The 22,871-nt window shown below is 40.6% G+C and overlaps 1 protein-coding gene across 4 annotated transcripts in view; it reads left to right on the top strand.

Annotated features, from left to right (window-relative positions):
- hipk2 (homeodomain interacting protein kinase 2) overlaps positions 1 to 22,871 on the top strand; it is an 89,997-nt gene that overhangs the window by 54,662 nt on the left and 12,464 nt on the right. Inside the window, exons 3-10 of one of the 4 annotated variants that reach the window (XM_077516585.1) lie at positions 4,424 to 4,547; positions 4,978 to 5,097; positions 7,018 to 7,104; positions 13,771 to 13,955; positions 14,050 to 14,212; positions 16,367 to 16,496; positions 18,554 to 18,675; positions 22,566 to 22,693. In XM_077516585.1, coding sequence (XP_077372711.1) covers positions 4,424 to 4,547; positions 4,978 to 5,097; positions 7,018 to 7,104; positions 13,771 to 13,955; positions 14,050 to 14,212; positions 16,367 to 16,496; positions 18,554 to 18,675; positions 22,566 to 22,693 — 1,059 coding nt within the window. Of the gene's footprint in view, positions 1 to 4,423; positions 4,548 to 4,977; positions 5,098 to 7,017; positions 7,105 to 13,770; positions 13,956 to 14,049; positions 14,213 to 16,270; positions 16,497 to 18,553; positions 18,676 to 22,562; positions 22,694 to 22,871 lie in introns of all 4 variants that reach the window. The other 3 variants (XM_077516584.1, XM_077516583.1, XM_077516582.1) reach the window with 3 other exon arrangements.

The raw sequence follows: 22,871 nt of genomic DNA, 5'->3' as shown, positions 1-22,871 counted from the left end.
CATTACCACAGATTGTCTGCCTTGTCGGGGTGTGTGCGTGTGTAAATTTATAGTGTATGTGTGTAAATGCTTTAGGCTTCCAGGGATCCATCAGTCTCCCGTCTGGACCCAAGCTAAGGGAAGGTCAGCCTGATGGATACATCCTGACATGCACACAGCCTGTGAAGTCAGCTGTGTGTCCGCATGTGTGTGTGTGTGTGGGCTGGCAGGCCAGCCAAGCACAGGCACGGTTCAGCAGAGCAGAGGGCAAAGAGGCGGGTTTGAAGGGATAGTCTGGCTCTCTATGCCCTAGTTTGAAGGGGGTTTGAAAGGGGGTTTAGCTGGCAGAGGGGTTCTTTGGAGGGAGGGGGTGAGGTAGAAACAGGGCAGTGTAGGGGTTTGCTGGACTAACTGTGCGGATGGGTGAAGCGGCTAAGAAAGGGTCCATTCATGACTGGTGCCATCTCTGACTCCCTAAGGGACTCGGTCTTATCAATGACCAAGCCAGCTGGGAGGATGTGAGCGTGCAGTCTCTCACTCTGTCTTTTCCATGCACTCTTTCTTTCGTGAGTCTCGTGCCTCGAACTCAAACACTAAGGATTTGTCAAGGCATGTTGAAATGCGAAGAAAGACCCTGACCAAAAGTTTGCACAAGGTCTAAGCCATCCCAATGAAAGGTACTGCGTGATGCCATCTGGAGATGAATGTAAAGTGGTGCACATTACATGGTGATGAAGCATCAGTGTCAGCTAAATGTCACTTTTATCAGCTATTGTATCCAAACGCCTCAGTATTGGTTCTTGCTAGGTGAAAAAGCACTGACAGACAATGTGTTGGCTTAGACAATTCCTCATATCCATTTTTGTTACTTTAAAAGGTATTAAACAGGCCCAGAACTTAGGTGCAGTTTGTTGTTTGCCACCTACCTCTAACAGTGTAAAAACTATATCACGCAGACTCTACATGAGTTATTAACCACTTGTACTGAAAGGAGGAAAACTGTTGGTTCCAGTGCAAGGTCTGCATCAGATGTCAATTTACACTTGCAGTTTGATATTATGAGCAACAAGCTTTTCTTCCCACCCCTTTTGTTTTCAGCTAGTTCTGTCTCATTCTCTTAATTGTATTTTGCTGAAATAGAGGATCTTCAGTCATGAGCAGGCACATGCAGCGTAGCCATCCGAATATTTAAGCAGTGTATTAGAGCATTACCTAGGAAGGTTCCGACTGAAATGGGCCCAAGCTTAACGTCAACGTGACACATTTCACCATCACACGCTAGGGGTGGGAACCTCTGGGTACCTCACGATTCGATACTATATGTGATACAAAAGGCTCACGATAACGATCATCTCACAACATGACCTACGATAAAACTACTCAAGACATAAACACACGTTTTTTTTTCAATGAGAAAATAGCTTCTTTTTGGACCATCTCTGAAACACAATATTAAAACCGGTGTCTTCTTCACAGTGAGTACTTTAGTGTATTTACAAAAAACAAAAAAACAAAAAACAAACAAATGCAAATGTCTTCTTAACAGAGACAACTTTCTGTGAACAAATGTGTGTCTTTTTTTAAACACTATTGTCATGCAACATGTCACTTCAAAAAGTCGAAACATCCATCTAGGGGTGTTAAAAAAAAATCGATTCGGCGATATATCGCGATACTACATCGCGCGATTCTCGAATTGATTCAATAAAAAAAAAATCGATTATTTATTTTATTTTTTATTTTTTGAAGAGCTCAGAATTGTTCATTCGGTAGTCTTACCGATTCAACGTCTTATCATCATTGCCTTTTTTTTTTTCTTTTTTTTGTTTTTGTTTTTGTTTGTGTGAATCGATTTTTAAACTTCCATTTTTAATGGAAAAATATTGAAACGTCTGACTTCGGGGTTAGGATTCACACCTTGAGCATGGAAGAATGTTATATGAACGGAACATTAAGCCTTAATATTTTATTTTAATGCTGTTCAAACATGAAACAGATTGCAACCTCTATAAGACTGAAATTTCAGATAAATAAATAATAAATTTTCATATAAATCTTACACTCTACGAGCTTAATGATTAGTATTTTCTAAATTTGAATGAAAAAAAATCTCAACAATCGACTTATAAATTCGTATCGGGATTAATCGGTATCGAATCGAATCGTGACCTGTGAATCGTGATACGAATCGAATCGTCAGGTACTAGGCAATTCACACCCCTACATCCATCCATCCATCTATCCATCCATCCATCCATCCATCCATCCATCCATGCATCCATTTTCTTGACCACATATTCCTCACAAGGGTCGCGGGAGGTGCTGGCGCCTATCTCAGCTGGCTCTGGGCAGTAGGCGGGGGACACCCTGAACTGGTTGCCAGCCAATTTATATTTATTATTACAAACTTATTATGTTTTAAAACTTTAACATTGAAGATATAATACACATTTTGCATTGAAACGTATGCAAAACTGAGTTACTCGCTGGACAGATAAATGTCTTACACAAGTAAAAGTAAGCTCATGTTTTTCTTAAAAAAAACAACCAAACAAACAAAAGAGAACGTATGATGTTCCCAATCACTGATGAAATGTGTGTAAATGGTAATAAATGATGCCCAATAGCCTCTCTTAACTCTAAATTTATTTTTATTTTGCTTTATTTTGATGTGCATGATTTATCTTAAACCAGATGTCATTTAGCAAGGGCCCATTTGCTTGAAACTTGCTTCCTTTAGGTTACTGTAGATTCATTTGATGACTTTGGACCACATTCCCATGCACGCCTCTGAAGTCCAGTATCATTCCCTCCAATGTTTTCTACATTCTTTGGTTCTCTTACTTTTACCATGATTTGAATAATTAAGGATATTTCTGTTAAACATTCCAGATTGATAAATGGGATATCAACTATGCTTACTTCTCCCTTTTGGGAACTAAATCACAAATGTCAAAGAGATTTGAAGTTTTAACTTAAACATCCACTCTGAGCAAGAGGGGCAGAACATCTTCCTGGAAGTGTTTCAGGTTGGCTGGATAAGACTAATATTTTTAGATTATTTTATTTTTCACAAGAATCCCCTCGGTTATCTACTGGATGTAACAGCATGTTAATTGGAATTTGGAAATGGTTCAGGACTGCTGTGCAATATATAGTACTCCTCTTTCATCTAATCATAGATATTTATCTCTTCGAGTGATCTTTGTGCACCACTGTATGTCTGCGTGTACTGGGAAAAGCCCATGTGAGAAATTGATACAAACATATTCAAACACAAACTTAGCCAACTAAAAGATGGAATGAATCTCAGCAAAGGCTCAAGATAATATTTAAGTTGGGTGCCGAGTGGATAAAGTGGTTCGGATTTCTGCCTCACGTTCAGGAGGTCTGAGTTTGAGTCTCTTTTTGGAACATCTCTGTGGGGAGTTTGCATGATTTGCCCGGTGCTTGCATTTGGTTTGTCTGGATCCTTGTATTCTTGTTCCTATTATTAATGTCTGGACACTAGTTGGGCTTTGTGATTACCGTATTTTCCGCACTATAAGGCGCACCTAAAAGCCTTCAATTTTTTCAAAAGTCGACCATGCGCCTTATAATCCAGTGCGCCTTATATATGGATCAATATTGAGCCGCAACAGGCCTCGCTGTCAAGACGCTATCGGTGACCCTGCACGATCGGTGACGCAGAAGATCCCGCCATCTTGGATCGCTAGCTAATACTAACACTTTACCTCAGAGAAAATAATAAAACAGCTGTTTATTGATTTTGGGAGTGAATGGAGTTGTCAGAAAGCTGGTTTGTAATCTATTAATATAGTTTGACTGACCTATATGACTGTTTTGTTGACATTCCCTTTAGCACAGCACCATCTAATGGATGCATAACGTAACCCCAGCCTCTACTGTAGCGCCTTATATATGGGAAAAGTTTGTAAAATATGTCATTCATTGAAGGTGCGCCTTATAATGAGGTGCGCCTTATAGTGTGGAAAATACGGTACTATAGTACTAATATGGATGCTTAATAATGATTATTTAACAAAAGATTAAACAATTTACATACAAAAAAATCTAATGATATGTACTTTTGTTCAAAGATGATGCTGGAAGTTTGTATGTTTGGGAATATTGCTTATTAGTCATGGACAGCAACGTTCTCTTGGTTTGAATTTTTACCCAGTGCACTTGGCGTTTCTCGACAAGCTCACATTAAGTGTGAAAATAAGATCTTTGAATGGCTGACGCTCCTGTCACACTTGTGTGTGTGAGTTTTTAATATATTTGTCAGTCACAGAATAGTTCTATTATGGTAGCAGCAGTGCCCTCTAATGTGATCACATGTAATATAATGAGGAAAAAAAGTGAAGGAAAACACCCTGAAACTGATGGTCTTGTTTGAATGTCTTCTTTTTTTAATGATTGTTTATTCTTCCTCACACAGAGCGCCAGAAATCATCCTGGGCCTGCCGTTCTGTGAGGCGATAGACATGTGGTCCCTGGGCTGTGTGATAGCTGAGCTCTTCTTGGGATGGCCACTCTATCCGGGAGCCTCAGAGTATGATCAGGTATTGGACCATAAGTTGACTTTACATGTTTGGTTGTTTGGATGCTTGCACATTCTTCACAAGCATTCATACATGCGTGCTTGTAAATGGGTTTTCAATTGGGTTGCTTCAATCCCCGCAAACCCCCCGGCCCCGCCCATTTATAGCAACATATGCCACAGTGCCACTCGTCCAATTAGTGGGCCCCTGTGTTCCAGAGCGAGACATAGCTGAATTCCCTCAATCAGAATCAATGGCAAGACCATGACAGAGTTCTGCTTCAACGCCAAACAAACTCGTCGGATTTAACCCAAGCTTGGCAGAATGTCTCATTTGTAAATCATTGCTATTTTGAATTGGTGCTTGTATTCTTGGAATGTTCCCTCAGATGCTCTTTCTTTGTCCTCAAACTGCCTTGAAATGCATTTTTTTTTGTTTTTCTGTCTTGAAGATTCGGTACATCTCACAGACTCAGGGTCTGCCTGCAGAGTATCTGTTGAGTGCAGGGACAAAGACCACCAGGTTCTTCAACAGAGACCCAGACTCTGCCTATCCTCTGTGGAGACTTAAGGTAAAACCAAACTCACCTAAATTCATTAACAAAATCACTTAAGGTGTCAGTTTGGGCAAATTAATTAGAAATTGACGTTTTATTTTGTATTATTCCAGTGTTAGTACTAGGAATGTAACAATAACAGCAATATCACTTTAAAATTATTCGTCATCATGTTACGATATTAAAAGCAGCACATCTGTTAAAAAAGGCCAAGGCGTTTTCCATTTGTGAAGTTCCAGCATCCTCTGTTGCTTAGTTTATTAGTGCAGTTAATTTTAATTAGGTATGTTTTGGCCACCTATGTTTAAAACCCACGCTAATTGCCAGACTAAGGGGAACGTCACACATTTATATTTTTCAACATCTCCGTCAAAAAACATTACTTTTCACCCGCTTCAGCCGAACACAGCATTGTGAACGACATAGACCGTGATACTTCGCGCCGTTGGGCCAATAGTAACAAAAGACAATAAAACGACCAACGACCAACAAACTGGCCAAGCCTATTATTATTATTATTTTGTCACTGCTGTTATTATGTACAAAAACACTATATTGTGCTTTTTTTCTACTATACACTATTTTGAGTTTTTATTCAGTATTGTGAGCTTTTTTTATTTCGGCAACCTCCCCACACTGCTGTGATAATCATCATATGGTTCATATCGTGATAATATTGTGTTGTGACATTGGATATCGTTATCACTACTTACAGTATACAACCTATATTATACTACGCAGCCATAAAAAAATAAAATAAATAAAAAATAAACTACGCAATGCTAGAGCATTTATTGCATCAGTCATAAGTGAATCAAATTACAGTATGAGTCCTTTTACAGACTATGTCAAAGATTTTCAATGTGGTTAGGGTCTAGATGATGTCTCATTCTCCATACATTTTTCACTATTGGACCAATGGATAGTTTGTTTAAAGCAGGAAAAATGAGGAAATACAGGCTTGTATTGTCAGAATAAGATATGTTGGGTTTATCATTTTATCTTACCTCTCTTATCTTGAAAACATTTTTTTCCTGAGTTCGCCGTGTATTCAAAATTGTTTTCCTTAAGAACAAGAAGCTGTTTAGTCCCAATATTTATTTTCATAGCACTGAGTTATGTAGAAATAGCAGCTAGCCATGTGTTTAACAGAGGTGTTTACGTGATATCTGATCACAAACGTTTAAGATTTTTCCCCCCCCTGAATAATTGTTACATGATTTCCGAACACACTCTCCCCCGGGTTTTATTATTTAGTCCATAACCAACTCATTATTGTCTGTCTTCTCTACCTATGATTTATTTGATCTGCCTATCATTATCTACAGCATGCTACGGTTATGTTTAAAAGAACCATGACTCGTGCTTGAACTTTTGCCTGTAGAATGTCATGTGGAAAAAGTCACTGATTAGCTTTATTATGAACTCATGGTGTCTTATCCAAGAATAGGCGTGTTGATGACTTGCACAACTGCACGTGTCAGTTTAAACTTTGCAACTTTACCTGCCTGTGTACCAGTTTCATGTAGATGGGCAATCAAATGTTCTTTCTTTTGAAATGTATAATATTAATTTTTAATGGCAGTATGAACTAAGCATGATTTTTCTACTTTTTCAACTGATTTCAATAACAGTTTTACCATATCACCATATAAACACATGCACATGCCAACATACAGCGCATAATTTAATGAAAGTAACGAGTCATCCCTGTCTCCTGTTTGACAACTGACAAACATTTGCATCCATTTCTCCCAATCATAGGATGTTAGATGAGTTTGTTTGTATATGACCCCAGGGTTGCTCAGTGGGCAAGCTGTGTCCTGCTGTACATCAGCAGCAAGAGGCTCTAATGAGTCACATACAAATAGTGCAGGTCGAGAGGGGAAGCATGTTGAGGGTTTGAGAGGAACATCTGCTTTATGTCTCCTTTAGACTCCCGAGGACCACGAGGGAGAAACAGGGATCAAGTCCAAGGAGGCACGCAAATACATCTTCAACTGTTTGGATGATATGGCCCAGGTATGTAGTTACAATATCACAAACCACTATATATATTAGTGTTGTTCCGATACCGGTATCGGCAGAGGTGCCGATACTGCATTAAAATAGGGGTATCGGTATCGGTGACTACTCACAAGTAACATGCCGATACCATTAATTCCAACACTAATATAGGATTTTGGATGCAGCATCTTGTGTCTTGCTGGTGCACGGCGTTCACTGGTATGTGACATGTTCACTGCATGCCGATCTAAGATATCCTATTGGCCCTTGAATGCTCTGAACCAATGACAGGACAGCTTTTTCATGTTGAGGAAAAAAATAACTTAAGTATCGGTATCGGCCGATACTGCAAAGCTGGATATCGGTATCGGTATCGGGAGCCAAGAAACGGTATCGGAACAACACTAATATATATTTAGGGATGTTCAATACTTTTTTTTGTATATTATATTTTTATATACCAATGCCAGTACAGTTACGCAACTCTTGAGTAGTCACCGATAATGATACCAAGTACTGATACCATTAGTACTTTTGGCTTGTAAAATTTCTCCCCCAATAAATGACATATAATTTTAAAGAAATACCTATTTGGGATGGGCGAGTACCGGTATCGGTATCGGGCCGATACCAGCCTTTTTTCAAGTACTCGAGTACTCGTGACGCAGACGAGTACAAGCGGCCGATGGCAGAGGGGGAAGACGTTAAGTGAGTCCTCCTTGCAGCAGTTTTTCACCAAAACTTCACCGGTTTGGAAATACTTCAAAATTGTGAATCTTAAACTAAAAGAGCATTTTTGTGTTTTATTTTGAGCGTTAAGACTATTGAAGAGTGACTGTGCTGTTTTTTGTCAAAATTAAAGGAAATCCATTTGTTTAAAAATATCTTTTAGTGATTTTTTTTATTTGTCAAAATGTACTACTGGTATCGGCAGTTGCTTTCGGTATCGGTGAGTACTGACGGTCTGAGTATCGGTATCGGTATTGGTCGGAAAAAAAGTAGTATCGAACATCCCTAATACCTATATATCCCTCTACTGGTATTGGTTGCCATCATAATTACCAATACCTTAATATAAGGCCTATGAAATCCTGATTCAATTGCATCCATAATTTTAAAGAACGATGGAAATAAAACAAGTAGGAGAAGCCTTTAAATGTGCTCTGCTCTCTATGCTACGAAAAACAAGTCATCAGTGGGAATCTGTTTTGATGGTGCTGTGTAACAACAGGAAGTGACTTGCAATATATCAACATACACAAAGAAAATTACTGGCTTTTAACCAGTCTTTATATAATGTCACTTTTCATTAGGACTCCCAGCATCCGTGGTTGGAAAATTCACATGTAGCCATGACATTTTGATAGGACGTGCCTGACACTGAGATGATAGTGAGTTTTGTTTGCTCTCACACAGCCAAATACTGCTCCAGCTAGATACGACAAAGGGAATGGAAAGTTACAATATTTTTTCCCAGGCCCCATTGCCTCGCCAAGAGTCCTCTCTGATCACTATGCTGCTAGATTCTGCCCCTGATAACGACAAAGCTGGTGAACTATTTGCTTTGAAATATGCTCATCTTGATGCGCAAGCAGCTGCAGCCTCTGGAAACTGTCCATATGGGTACATGCAGGTACATAAATGATGGGGACAATTATGGCTGTCCACTAGGGCCCATGGCGGCACCGAGTCCTGTCTGGAATAACACGCTCTCGGCTAGTACAAGATTTTATCGCTGCCCGGGCTTGTTGAATTTACAGTTGCCATGCAAACACGCACATACAGCACATAGTTCAATGAAAGCAACCTGCACGGGTGTTGATATCCCACGGCTCGTCTCGGTCTTCAACGCTTCAAGCGCTGTCACCCGTCTTCCTCTCACTGTTGCAGCCCGACTCAGTTTACTCTGAAAACACAGAGGATATAAAGCTGAACAAGCGTAATGTGGGAGAAAACTGCCTACTATGCCCCATCTCACCATATCCTCCCGTATAAACAAGTCAGTATTGTGGACATCTGTCCCTGTATATATAATGGATGACATAGCTAAAGGCCCTGAAAGACAAGAGGGCTGCGGATGCCAGGAAGATAACAAACATCCTTGCTGTTTTGGGAAATGTGGCGAGGCATTAGTCCCAAGTATATATCTAATTTGAGTAAATCAGGGAACATCTAACTGAAATGAACTGGAAGTCTGATATAGATGGGAGGAAGGGCAGAGCTCTTGACCCTACTCGAGGCTCCCATGCTTCAAAATATAGATATTTTTTTAAAACATTTTTTTTTTCAGTGTTGTTTTAATTGGTTTTCAAAGCCGGTTTGTTAGTTTTTAATAGTTTTTTTTTCTCGAAAATGCTTCATTTTAGTGTACTTTTTGTTAGTTTATTATTATTATTATTATTATTATTATTATTATTATTATTATTATTATTATTACTAGTACCGCGATTGGCTGGCAACCAGTGTTCAGGGTGTACCCCGCCTACTGCCCGAAGCCGGCTGGGATAGGCTCCAGCACCCCCAACAACCCTTGTGATGAGCAAGCGGTTAAGAAAATGGATGGATGGATGTATTATTATTATTATTATTATTATTATTATTTATTATTTAAATTTTGGGCACAATTCCAGTGTGCAAAATAAAAAATAAACATAGAATGTACTGTGTTTTTTGTAGTAAAAACTCCACAAAATTAATATTTTAAGAACAACCATCCACAAATCAATATACATATAATAGTACAAAAGTACCACTGATTGTCACGTCCATCTAAGTGGGGTAAAATTTGGTCTGTATTTGACCCCATCCAGTGAGGGAGCGGCGAGCAGCAGCAGGGGCTTGCGCTCGGGGATCATTTGGTGATCTAACCCCCTAATTCCAACCTGTAATGCTGAGTGTCAAGCAGGGAGGCAAATGGGTCCCATTTTTATAGTATTTGTTTGCTATGACCCGGCCAGGGATTGAACACATGACCTTCTCCAGTCTATGGGTGGAGACTCTACCACTATTCCACTGTGCTGGTGCATAGACTTTGAAGGATTCAAGGTATCACAATCTTAAAATCATTCAAATGCGAGTACTGAACCCCACCAGTTTCCTATGTTTCCTATGTGTTTCATTTAACACATATTTATTGAAAAATAAAATAGGTTTATTTGTGTGTGCGTGTGCTCAAATTGAAGACATAGGTATATTTACGGTTGAACAGTGAGCGTAGCCTTTTCATCTAATCTGGCTCTTTTCACCTCAAATTCAGAAAGTGTTGTATTCTTGTATTCCCCATATCCATGCAATTTAAGGTAGTGTTCCTTTAGTTTTGCTAGAAAGCTAGTTGTACTAATCAATTATTCAACTTTGCATTGCAAATCATGCGATCCGATTACTCAACTCAACTCTCTATTTATAGAGCACTTTAAAAATGTTTCCTTAAAATGTAAAGCAGGGGCAGCAGATACAATGACAACAGCAGAGGCCCCACAATTGAACCCTGTGGAACACCATCTGTTCTGTTACATTATACACGTGAATTAATGTTGCAGTTTGACCACTTCATTGTTTTGCTCGACATCGTATGAAGGGATTACAATAATAAAGAAATAACAACAGCCACAAGTTGACTCTTGGGTGCACTAAATTCTCTGCAGCACATATAAGCAAAACAATGTAGCATGATCACCTGCAGCCAATGATGGGAAAGTGGTGCATTTCATAAATCATTTGAATCGGGTGTGTATCTTGACCTCCGCCGAACCCTTGAGACTGACTGACTGAACACATGGGATTCGATCGAACCTCGGTTAAGAACCACATATATGAAACAAAATGGAAAGCACCTGTCACCTAGCGTCACATTTCGGGCTGAGTTAAGTGACAACAGCAACAAACATGCAAGCTTATTGCCGGCGCGACATCGTCTGGTGGCGCTTTTTTGTATTGGTTGCTGCTAGATAATGTGATTGACACTAATGCATGACACATGTCTCTCTTTGAATTGTATGGCAGCTGGCAAACGTTCTGTAATGTGCATTACTGCTCATTTGCAACTACAGTCGAACAGGATCGGCCACAACTTTCATCTGTTGGACTTTTATAACTCGTCACTAATTTGCATCCCTGATGACAAACGCTTGAAGCTTTGGCAGGCGTATGCGCTCTTCCGTTGTTAGTGCTCTTGTTGCTTCTGTTGTAGTCATCGCTTATTGGCAGATTTACTCAAGCTGGAGAGCTGCATACAGGTCAGCGTACAAGCGAGCGCGTTTTGCAACACAACTCCTTCGGTGTTGTGCGCCCCATCTGCCACCTCTGTCTTCACTCCTGAGTGGCATGTCAGTGCTCCTCAAGACACAGATGTGGCTCCATCCAACAGATGTTCACACGCAAGGCCAACCTTCCTCATCCTTCTGGCCATCCTGGCAATATGTGTAACTTTATTCATTTATTCATTATGATGCACTAAAACAGTTTTATTTCATGAGAGAATTAAATCTTATTGAATAATGTACAATTTATACTGTATTTTCCGCACTATAAGATGCACCTAAAAGCCTTCAATTTTTTGAAAAGCTGGCCATGCGCCTTCTAATCCAGCGCGCCTTATATATGGATCAATATTGAGCCGCAACAGGTCTCCCTGTCAAGACGCTATCGGTGACCCTGCATGATCGGTGACGCGCATGCGCAGAAGATCCCGCCATCTTGGATCGCTAGCTAATACTAGTACTTTACCTTAGAAAAATTTATAAAACAGCTGTTTATTCATTTTGAGAGTGAATGGAGTTGTCAGAAAACTGGTTTGTAATCTATTAATAATGTTTCACTGACCTGTCTGACTGTTTTGTTGACATTCCCTTTAGCGCAGCACCATCTAATGGATGCATAACGTAGCCACAGCCTCTACTGTAGCGCCTTATATATGGAAAAAGTATTAAAATATGTCATTTATTGAAGGTGCGCCTTATAATGCGGTGCGCCTTATATGTGGAAAAAGTTTTAGAATATGTCATTTGTTGAAGGTGCGCCTTATTGTGCGGGAAAATACGGTATCTAAATAGAAGAATGTTGGAATGATATTATTCAAATAGAATGGTAACAGTGGTCCGTCGTGAACCAAATTTGCATGTGCACCTTTCCCAAAGTCATTTCTTCCACCAGTTACAGACAGCATGTTTATTCCCCACCCCATTCCGCAGATTATTCCTTTATCACTATCGAGAGGTGTGGTCACAGACTCTGAATAACTTGCATGGGGGGGAAAGAAATGCATCAGATTTGTGGTGGTGACTGGCAGCACATCTGATAGCCCCTGAAGCAGGCCTGCAGATAAGCGCTTGTAGCTTTATGAAAGCAGACCTGTTCCTCTGCATGTCACAGTAAACAAGGCTGCCTGTCTGTTCCCAGTGTCCTCACACTGCCTGACAATCTTGTTGGCTTAAACAAAGAGCAGCTATATCATGACCTTGGTGCTTGTTTAAACACAGGGAATGAGGCGAAAGCAAGTCCAATCTTTTCCACTTTGTTTAGTTTGCTTGTTGGCAGGGTGCAAAGGATTTGTAATAAATCATCTCCTTCACTAATGAGGTTATGTTTTCATTGACATGGCTTCATCTAGTTGTTTGTTTTGCGTGCAACTGTTTTGCAGTGGGAACGGTTCCATCATCTGTAGTTTCATTGATGATATCAATTTATAAATAAAATGAGAAGCGGGACGGTGATATTTTTCTGTGTCATTCCTGCGGCAGCTGTTGAAGGTGTACTGCCCCTCGCCCAACTGGAGACCACGATTGACTCGCCTGTGTTTCTGAACAGGATAAGTGGCATAGAAAATGAAGGCTGCGTTTAGCAGTGCATTAATTCCTAGTCAACTCAAGCAAACAGTGGAAAGAACATGTTCAGACGCTTCTGTGATACCTCATCAGATCAGCTTTGAATCTTTTTGTGCTTCTGGTGGCTCCTATCAACTAAAAAGAGGTCAGCTTTTATCTAGATACAGAAATTCTGCATTTATGCCTTTGTCTCTGTCTCTGAGTGCATTTAATATGTGTGAAATGTCCATTCACATGAAATTCCAGTTGAGCTTGCATATTGTCATCCAACTAGCAGATTTAATTAGTTGGAGAAATGAGCAGAACAACTTGTTCTGGCTGATCTGTGGCCCCAGGTGCAAGACGGAAGACCCGCCTCCAGTTCCCTGCCTGTTAAATCAATGCGTGTTCACCATGTTGCTTTGCATGTGAGCAGGCGTGAGCTGCTTGGGCCAGCATTTGAATACAGATGAAGCAGTGTGATGCTTCTCAACATATTTAGGTTCACTTTGTCGCGTCAGCTTTCTCCTCAGAATGGTGTCCTTTGTAGAGGAATCACTTTTTTTTTTCTCCCTCACCACTAACCAAACGTTGAATTTTCTGTTTTTAGTTTCTTATGCTTTCATGTTGTCACAACTCAGGAATGAATATACTGTCTCGATATTTCAAGTGGCACTACAAATAGCAGTGCAAATGTTTAGAATGTCACTGAAGAGCAAGCCTGGTAATACCTGAACAGATGAGTGTGCAGATTTTTGCATTAAGTGTTTTTCCAGCATCGGAAAAAAAAACAACTAACGTTTGCAAAGAAACATGACAAAAACCTCCAACATACACACAAGCACGCACACTTGACTGTGCCGCTATTTGCTGCCTGCAGGTGAACATGACGTCAGATCTGGAGGGGAGTGACTTGCTGGCCGAGAAAGCCGACAGGAGGGAGTTCATCGACCTGTTAACCAAGATGCTGACCATCGATGCAGACAAAAGAATCACACCTATCGAAACACTCAACCACCCTTTTGTTACAATGTCGCATCTCCTCGATTTCCCGCACAGCACTCAGTATGAGCTCTATTTATCTAATTACCTTCTTTCATGGCGTAATTGCATCTGCCACTCATAAAACCACGCCCGTTCCCTCTGTGTCACTTCCTAGTGTGAAATCATGCTTCCAGAATATGGAGATCTGCAAGCGGCGTGTCAACATGTACGACACGGTCAACCAGAGCAAGACGCCCTTCATCACCCACGTGGCCCCCACCACCTCCACCAACCTCACCATGACCTTCAACAACCAGCTCAACACTGTGCACAGCCAGGTGACACCCAACAACTTATTTTGTCCTTTGACACACAGCCATGACATGTTTGTGTGTAAAATTCAATTTGAATTCCAAAACCATACTAATGCTGTGTATTTGTACCTCAATGACAACAACTCTGGACTATGAATCACCATGATCAAAGTAATCAATCCCCAGTCACGCTGACAAAAACAGCTGAAAATGATCCAGTCAACCAGTTTTCAGGTTTATATATATATATATATATATATATATATATATATATATATATATATATATATATATATATATATATATATATATATATATATATATATATAAAATTTCGTGCAGTATTGCATATGTTTACATTGACTCTAAGCATGACGTGCATGTGTTTTAGCCCCAGGGCTCCCCCTACTGTTGTGAAGAAAGATTTACTTTTGGACCACTACGTTGGTTAATAAAACATGGACAGCCATTAATTTGGATTCGTTACTAGACCATGACTTGCTCAGAAGCACAGTACGGCAAGCCAGTCAATGTAAACATTAGCAGAACCTGCAGTCGATGTGATATTTGATCATTTTTGTATGCATCAACATTTGTAGATACACTGCACACAACACCAAAGCAGCATTAGTGTCTCCACAAACAAATTGTTGACTGCCTAACAGGTGATCCGGGGTTGCCATAGTGATGACTGAGATGCTGTTATTGGTATTTCAAGCCATATATGTAAATGGTTTAGAAGCTGTCATTTAAGCCAAAATGACTGAATACCGCAGTGATAATTTAAATGTGAAGCCGCTCATGACCTCTTGTTTGCATCTTTTTTTCCCGTGCGCGCATTTCCTGCCCTTCGATCCTGCCTTTCTTCCTTGTATATCTATCTGGCTGCATTTCTGTCTGCAGCCAGGTCCTATGGGATTGTCACAAAGTGCTGATTGCACACATGACAAGCCCTGCTTCCTGCTTATCTTGCATTCTGGAGCTTTAAGTCCTCGAGAATCCCTTTACCCCGGGCTTCGTCTCCTTCCCTCCTCTCATTCCTGTCCTCCTCTGTCTTCTCACTTCTCTCCATTTCCCCTGGATTTGAGCTTGTGGCGCTTTACTGCTTCCGCACGGCGTGGAATGGGAATTGCTGACTTTTGACTCTTCTAGGCTTTAGATTGTAGATCCTGAATCTCTTAAGACGATGATTTTAAATATTATCTTCCATTCTGCTGAAGCATCTTGCTTATGCTGTGTAGGATGCAACAGCACTTCATTTTTACTGTTATTTACACAGATTAATTGTCATTTCTCTCATGTGTTTTGACAAATGTCACAGTGCCACATTGATTATGCTCCCTCCCTGTTGTATTCATCAAACGCACTAAAGAGAGCAAACAATACATGAAAATGTTGCATATTTCTCACCCCCATATAATATATGGACAATGACAAGAGGAAAACTTGATGATGTATTTAATCTAACAAAGTCTGGTATTGCACACGTCTTATTTCTGGTCAAGACATGCTGAACTACTCATAGAGTGAGAAGGTTACATAATTGATGAATGACTGTTGGAGGTGAAAAATTACTCTTGTCAAGCATATTGATTTGTAGGCTGCGCCAAATTTCCTCGCAGCTCATAGAGGTTTGTGATTTTGTATCACACATTTGAACCAAAATAATTCAGCAATTGTCTTGCTTAATATTGCATTGCTTAAAAGAACCACACAGCATATAAAGTGTAAAGTCTCTTTATGAGATCATGTAGTTTGCTTATATCTTAACTACTGTTGCACAAACTGATGCATCAGTAGATTCATTCAGTTTAAAAGCGGCATGGTGCTGATGAGTTTAATATTTTGTACATTGATTGGCTGTCATTATTTCGTCAAAATGCATTCAACATCCCAATCTGTTTTTTCAGTTGGTTTCCATCAATGCCCGGCAATCCACCTTCTATATTGCTAAGTGTGTCTGTGCCTCCTCTACTCTTTATTGCCTCTCCCACCTTTGAGCAATTCTACCTACTATTCCCATCAGTGGCACCCTCTCATTATTATTATTTTTTTTTCATCTTGGTCCCATCATTCCTTTAGGGCACCAACCTGGTTCCCTCCTCCACCAACAATTCCACCCTTTCCTTTGCAAGTCCTGATGTCTCCATACTAAACTACCAATCTGCACTCTACCAGCCCTCCGCTGCCTCCATGGCAGCTGTGGCCCAAAGGAGCATGCCCCTTCAGACGGGGGCTCCTCAACTCTGCGCTGCCCGGCCCGATCCCTTCCAGCAGGCGCTCATCGTCTGTCCTCCTGGCTTCCAAGGTAAACCGGACCTAGCAGTAAGAATGCATTGGCACGCAGACAAAATGTGGTAAAAACGAGGCTTAAGATGGAACACCACACAAGTGGCTACTATTAACTCATTCATTTACATTGATCACATTCACAACCTTGCTGTTCTATGATTATTTTTTTTATAATTTTGATTATACCCTTTTCTCTTGTAATCAGTAGGTAAGTTTTTTTTAAATTTAACCATTTTGCCAAAACCCGTAGAAAAATAACTTTTCGTGTAAACAAACATATCAATCAAAACAGCGACTTTGACGGTATTCGTGACATTTCTAACATCTGACCAGTGGTTTTATTCTATATCTATCCATCCATCCATTTTCTTGACCGCTTATTTCTCACAAGGGTCGCGGGGGTGCTGGAGCCTATCCCAGGCGGCTTTGGGCAGTAGGTGGGCTACACCCTGTACTGGTTGCCAGCCAATCGCAGGGCGCACAGAGACCAACAACCATCCACACTCACAAGCACACCTAGGGACAATACGGAGCACCCAATTGACCTGCCATGTATGTCTTTGGAATGTGGGAGGAGACCGGAGTACCCGGAGAAGACCCACGCAGGCACGGGGAGAACATGCAAACTCCACCTGGGAAGGCCGGAGCCTGGACTCGAACCCGAGTCCTCAGTACTGGAAGGCGGAGGTTTTATTCTATAAAATTAGCTAATTAATTTTTTTATGGCTTTTGATTATAAAATAATCTATTTAGTGAAATACAAGCACATGTCACCTCACCGTATCAACATAACAAACGACGTAACTTGACCACAGCACTGAATGTTTTTATTTTAATGGTCAACTTAACAACTTAAAGAGGACATAAACCCAAAACATGTCTTTCCAATTATTTGTTATATGTGCCCTCACAGTCTAAACACAGCATTCTGATGAATATTGTGTTTGGGGAATATGAATGAACGCCATACAGCTAGAAAATACAGTTTTTTTTTGTTTTGTTTTTTTATCCGTCTCAGGGTGTTCGCCATTCGCCATGTTGACTGAAAATGACATCACAGTTGTTCAGGTCTCGGAAAAAAAACATTCACGGCTCACTTGTTTTCTGAAATTGAGCCGTGATTGGTTGTTCCTTAAGCAACTGTGATGCCATTTTCAGTCGACAGTGGCAAAATGGCCGCCCCTTGAGAAAGAATGCCGTGTTTAGACTAGTGTGGCTGCATAGAACATATTATTGTTCGAAATGTTTTTGGGTTGGCTTCTCCTTTAAGTTGTTCTTGGCATTTAAAGGGATACTTTACTTATTTAGCCATTTTTGGCAGTCAAACATGAATATTTTGCCTATAATAAATGTGATATATTATTTTCATTATTTTTCATGTACAATTAGTACCTTTAAAAACACATTGGCAACATTCGGTCGACTGAAAATAACATCACAAGGGCTCAGGTAACCAATCACAGCTCAGCTTGTGAATGTCACATGACCAAACCTAGAAAACAGGTGAGCTGTGATTGGTTACCTGAGCCCTTGTGATGTCATTTTCAGTTGACAGCAAGTTGCAAAATGTGTTTTTAAAAGTACTATTTATCCGTGAAAAATAATGAAAGTATCACATTACCGTAATTATAGACAAAATATTAACTTGTTATTGCTATAATGGGCTAAATAAGTGAAGTATCCCTTTAATGAGTTATCGCTTAAAACAGCATTTTTTTAACTCGTAAAATACATGTTCAATTTTAATCCGCTTTTGTGTTCTCCCATGTGCAAAGGCAAACCCTTTCTGGCACGTTTGCTTTTTACTGCAAAGCTCATCCAACTGCACTAAGACAGAATTAGTTTTACCCGACCAACAATGACCCCATTATAACTTAAATAAATACAGTTTCACCCTCACAGTTCAACACCTCCCACAAACATTATTGCTTTGAGGCAATGACTTTTATTTCTGCTTTGATTCATATTCTGTGTTTAGGGCACGGTTATTGCCTTCTAATATGAGTTGCTAAATATACACATTGTTTATATTATAATATGTTGACATCCTGTTTGTTTTCTGCTCCTTCCCAGGATTGCAGGCATCGCCTTCCAAGCACAACAGTTACTCCATGCGGATGGAGAATGCTGTTCCCATAGTGACACAGGCCCCCGGCGCTCAGCCTCTGCAGATCCAACCAGGCCTCCTTACTCAGGTACGTACAAAGGCATTCCATTTTAAATTATACTAATATACACTATGTGGGCAGAAGTGGGCCTTTCCACCTACAGAAAGCTAAAATAGAAGAAAGTAAAAAGTCGTTGTTACATCAGCTTCGGCACTTCTGGGAAGACTTTTTGCAAGATGTTTTTCATCCTTTTTTTTTTTCTTTTTTGTTCTCTCCAAACGTTCTGACGAGCATTTGTGAAGTTAAGAGGTCACTGGTTTTGGAACTCAGAGAGGTTTTTTTTTTTTTTTTTTTTTAGTTCAGCCCCAAAGGTTTTTGAAGAAGTTCATGAAGATTCTTCTACAGTGCCGTCGTGGACCTTCATCATCATCTTCGCCATGTTCCAAAATCTCAATATTGTTGGTCTTATAGTGTAAATATAAGGATTAAAGTGCTTGCAGTTGCTGATATTTTAGGAGAAAAAAATAGCATCCATTGTTTGGAAACCTTGACTAAGAAATTAATACAATTGATTGAGGCTGGAAATGTTCATGACCTGGCCTTGCTTGCAGATCGGTTTTCACTTCTTTTTTTTTGAGTGCATTTAGGTTGCTCTCCTCTGTGCATTACATTCAGCCTCTCCCACTCTCTCTTCCCCACTTGCTGTCTATGCAGCCCAGCTCTCCTACGCTTTGATGCACACTGGGCAAGAGCCTTTCACACAGAGAAGGCCGTCACTGAAGCCTGTACTGCACAGTGGAGCTGTTGACTTTTATCTGTTAATGTAATATTAAGGAAGTAAGAGTGAATGTGCACCGCTCTCACCGAGCACACATGCGCTGTCGACCACTTCCATCACCGCTCCATCTTTTCCCTATGGAAATTTCCAGGAAGGCTTTAAATATCTCTGAAAACCTTAGGAGTTTGAAGCACTCCCTTATCTCCAGTTAATCATGCAATAGGCAGGCAGGCGGCAAAGCCCTCGAGTGTGTGTGTGTGTATGCGTGTGCGAGGGCATGCCTGTGTTTCTATGGTGGCCTAATCTGTCAGATACCAAATGGTGATTAGCTCCAGGGCTGCTTCCGAATCAGCCGCTCCGAATGAGAGGACCTTAAGAGGTCAGGGGAAGCTTGAATCAGGCCCCAAAAGACCAGACAATTCACAGATTCACCAAATTCCTCCATACATAATGAACCTACAGGACAAAATCAAATGTCAAGTCAAGAAGGTAGAAAATGTAAATGACATTTATTGGTGCTTCAACCGTAGATCTCCCACGCTGCTTGTCTCCGCTGTCTGTGTATCCATGTTAAATAAAGGCACAAGGTACTTGTTAGCATGAGCAGATGGTTTATATGGAGCAGCATGCAGCACACCTAATAACTGCCTGTGCATGTGTATCCTTGTGTTTATTCCTTCACGGTGGGAGGTCTCGCTAGCTTGGCCGAGTGGCGGCAGCTTGCTTTCACCCCACCTGTACTGCTCACCTCTTAGAGGTTATGCCCCAACCTTGATGGAGAAGGCCCCACAGCAGTGAGGACGGGGAACCAACAAAACCTTTATCTGGTGCAGGAATGCAGAAAATGTGGAAACAATCAGGGAGTGAGAGCTGTGGCTTTCAGAGCCCCGGGGTGACAAAGGGTTTTCACCCGGGGAGTGTTTGGCTGAGGTGGGAGGTGGCGGGCAGCTGATAGCGCTGTTGGGCTCTGTGAGTAGGGAAGAAAAAAAGGGCCTCATAACTGGGTTACTATTTCAGGGCAGACAGGCTGGTTACACAACACAGACGCCTGGTGAGAAAGGCCTTTAGAGAGCCAGCAGGGAGATAGAGTGAACAAGAGGAGGCACAAGAGATGGATGGATGGATTAGCATGTCATAGTGGCATGTTGATAAAAGGGCCTTAAGAACTAAAGGCCATCTCAAACGCCACAATCTTTCATTAGAATTCACTGAGGAGGAACACACCCCCTGCAACCTCAGACTTTGACATAAAGGAAACATTTTCAACCAAAGTACCGTATTTTCCGCACTATAAGGCGCACCTCATTATAAGGTGCACCTTCAATGAATGACATATTTTAAAACTTTTTCCATATATAAGGCGCTACAGTAGAGGCTGGGGTTACATTATGCATCCATTAGATGGTGCTGCGCTAAAGGGAATGTCAACAAAACAGTCAGATAGGTCAGTCAAACATTATTAATAGATTACAATCCAGCTTTCTGACAACTCCATTCACTTCCAAAATGAATAAACAGCTGCTTTATTATTTTCTCTGAGGTAAAGTATTAGTATTAGCTGGCGATCCAAGATGGCGGGATCTTCTGCGCATGCGCGTCACCGATCGTGCAGGGTCACCGATAGCGTCTTGACAGCGAGACCTGCTGCGGCTCAATATTGATCCATATATAAGGCGCATGGATTATAAGGCGGAGGGTCAGTTTTTGAAAAAATTGGAGGCTTTTAGTGCGGAAAATACGGTAAATAGATGAAAATGTTAAGAAAGATGTTAATTTTTTTTGGTTAATTTTTGCTCTCTTACTTTCTCTTTTCCCAGTTTTCTTTTCACATTGTTTCCATGTGCTTGTACTTGTAAATAGATGTGCAAGTGGTATTAAATGAACGATTCATTAGTCCTGACTTGAAAGTGCTGATCAATAGAACTGCATTAAACTATTAGGTTTGCAAATAGTATCACACAATCTTGCTCGGGCAGGAAGACATGCACGCTTGCATACAAACACAATGCCCGATTCTCTTCTTCATTGCAGATTTAAAATACAAACCACAATTCCAGTGAAGTTGGGATATTGAGTAAAACGTGAAGGACAAAAGGATACAATGATTTCATTGTGGACTCATGAGACCACAGCACACTTTTCCACTTTGCGTCAGTACATCTCACATGAGTTTGAGCCCAGAGAAGCCAGTGGCGTTTCTGGTTGTTGTTGATTTGTGGCTTTTGCTTACATGGTTCGAGATTCATTAGTAGATGTAATGACAAACTGCGTTCACGGACTGCTTTTCTGAAGTGTTGCTGATCGCACATGACATTATCCTATACAGTCATGCTGGGTTTTTTTGCCACTTCCGTGCAGAGATTTTTCCAGATTCTCTGAAACTTTTGATGTTCTTATGGACTATAGATGATGAACCCTAAATTACTTGCAGTGGTACGTTGAGGAATGCTCTTACACTGTTGGACTATTTGCTCACGTAGTTGTTCACAAAGTCGTGAACCTCGTCCTATCCTTGCTTGTGAACAACGGAGCTTTCTAGCGATGCTACATTTTATACCCATTCATGACCCACACCTGTTTCCAGTTTAACCTTCTTACCTGTTGTTCCAAGTAGATGTTTTTGAGTATTTCTAAATTGCCCCAGATTTTTTGTAACATGTTGCAGGCGTCAAATTCAAGACGAGAGAATATTTGTAAACGAAAAAAACAACAAAATGTTCATTTGTTTGAACATTACCTTTCTTTTACTTGTAGTTTAGTCAATGGAATACACTTATACTATTTGCAAGTTATATTGTTGGGTTTTTACTTACGTTTTACACAATGTCCCAACTTTGTTGATATTGGGGTTTGTAAAGTCTTTAACTAGTCACAAATAACTAAAGTATCAACTAAAGTCTCATCAATGCCATATGGATGCACATAAACACATGGAGAAAACTGCCATAGCAAAAGTACTTTATAAAGTCCTGATGTAACCACTTGAGGCCAATTTTGTTGCTTTACAGTCACTGGGAGTCAATGATTTATCACACCCTTAAAACTAATTATCCAAATATATCATGTATTCATGTTTCATCGTAAACTTTCCACAATAGATGTATGTGTCTCGTACCTCTTTATTGTCTTTTTAATGTCTACTTTCCATTTAATCCCCCTCAGTTTTAACTCCCTATTGTGTCTCGTCCTACCTCAGCAGGCTTGGCCCAGCGGCACCCAGCAGATACTGCTTCCTCCAGCCTGGCAGCAGCTCACTCACACCTCAGTTCAGCATGCCGCCGTCATCCCCGACTCCATGAGCAGCACACAGCCTCTAGCCAACTGGAGGTAAACAACACCATTTCCTCACTACCTCTGTGAATGTAGAAACTTCAAATGCAAGTAAATAAACTAAAAATATTGTCAGTTTCACCCCACAGTCCCATGAAAACAGCAACCTACTTGCACAAGGCTATCAAGACCCTCCCCTTATATACAATATGCGCTATGCATTCCTCCATCACAT

This window comes from Festucalex cinctus, chromosome 3 (assembly GCF_051991245.1).
Source record: "Festucalex cinctus isolate MCC-2025b chromosome 3, RoL_Fcin_1.0, whole genome shotgun sequence".
Lineage (NCBI taxonomy): Eukaryota > Metazoa > Chordata > Actinopteri > Syngnathiformes > Syngnathidae > Festucalex > Festucalex cinctus.
This window is presented reverse-complemented; position numbering and strand designations above follow the sequence as displayed.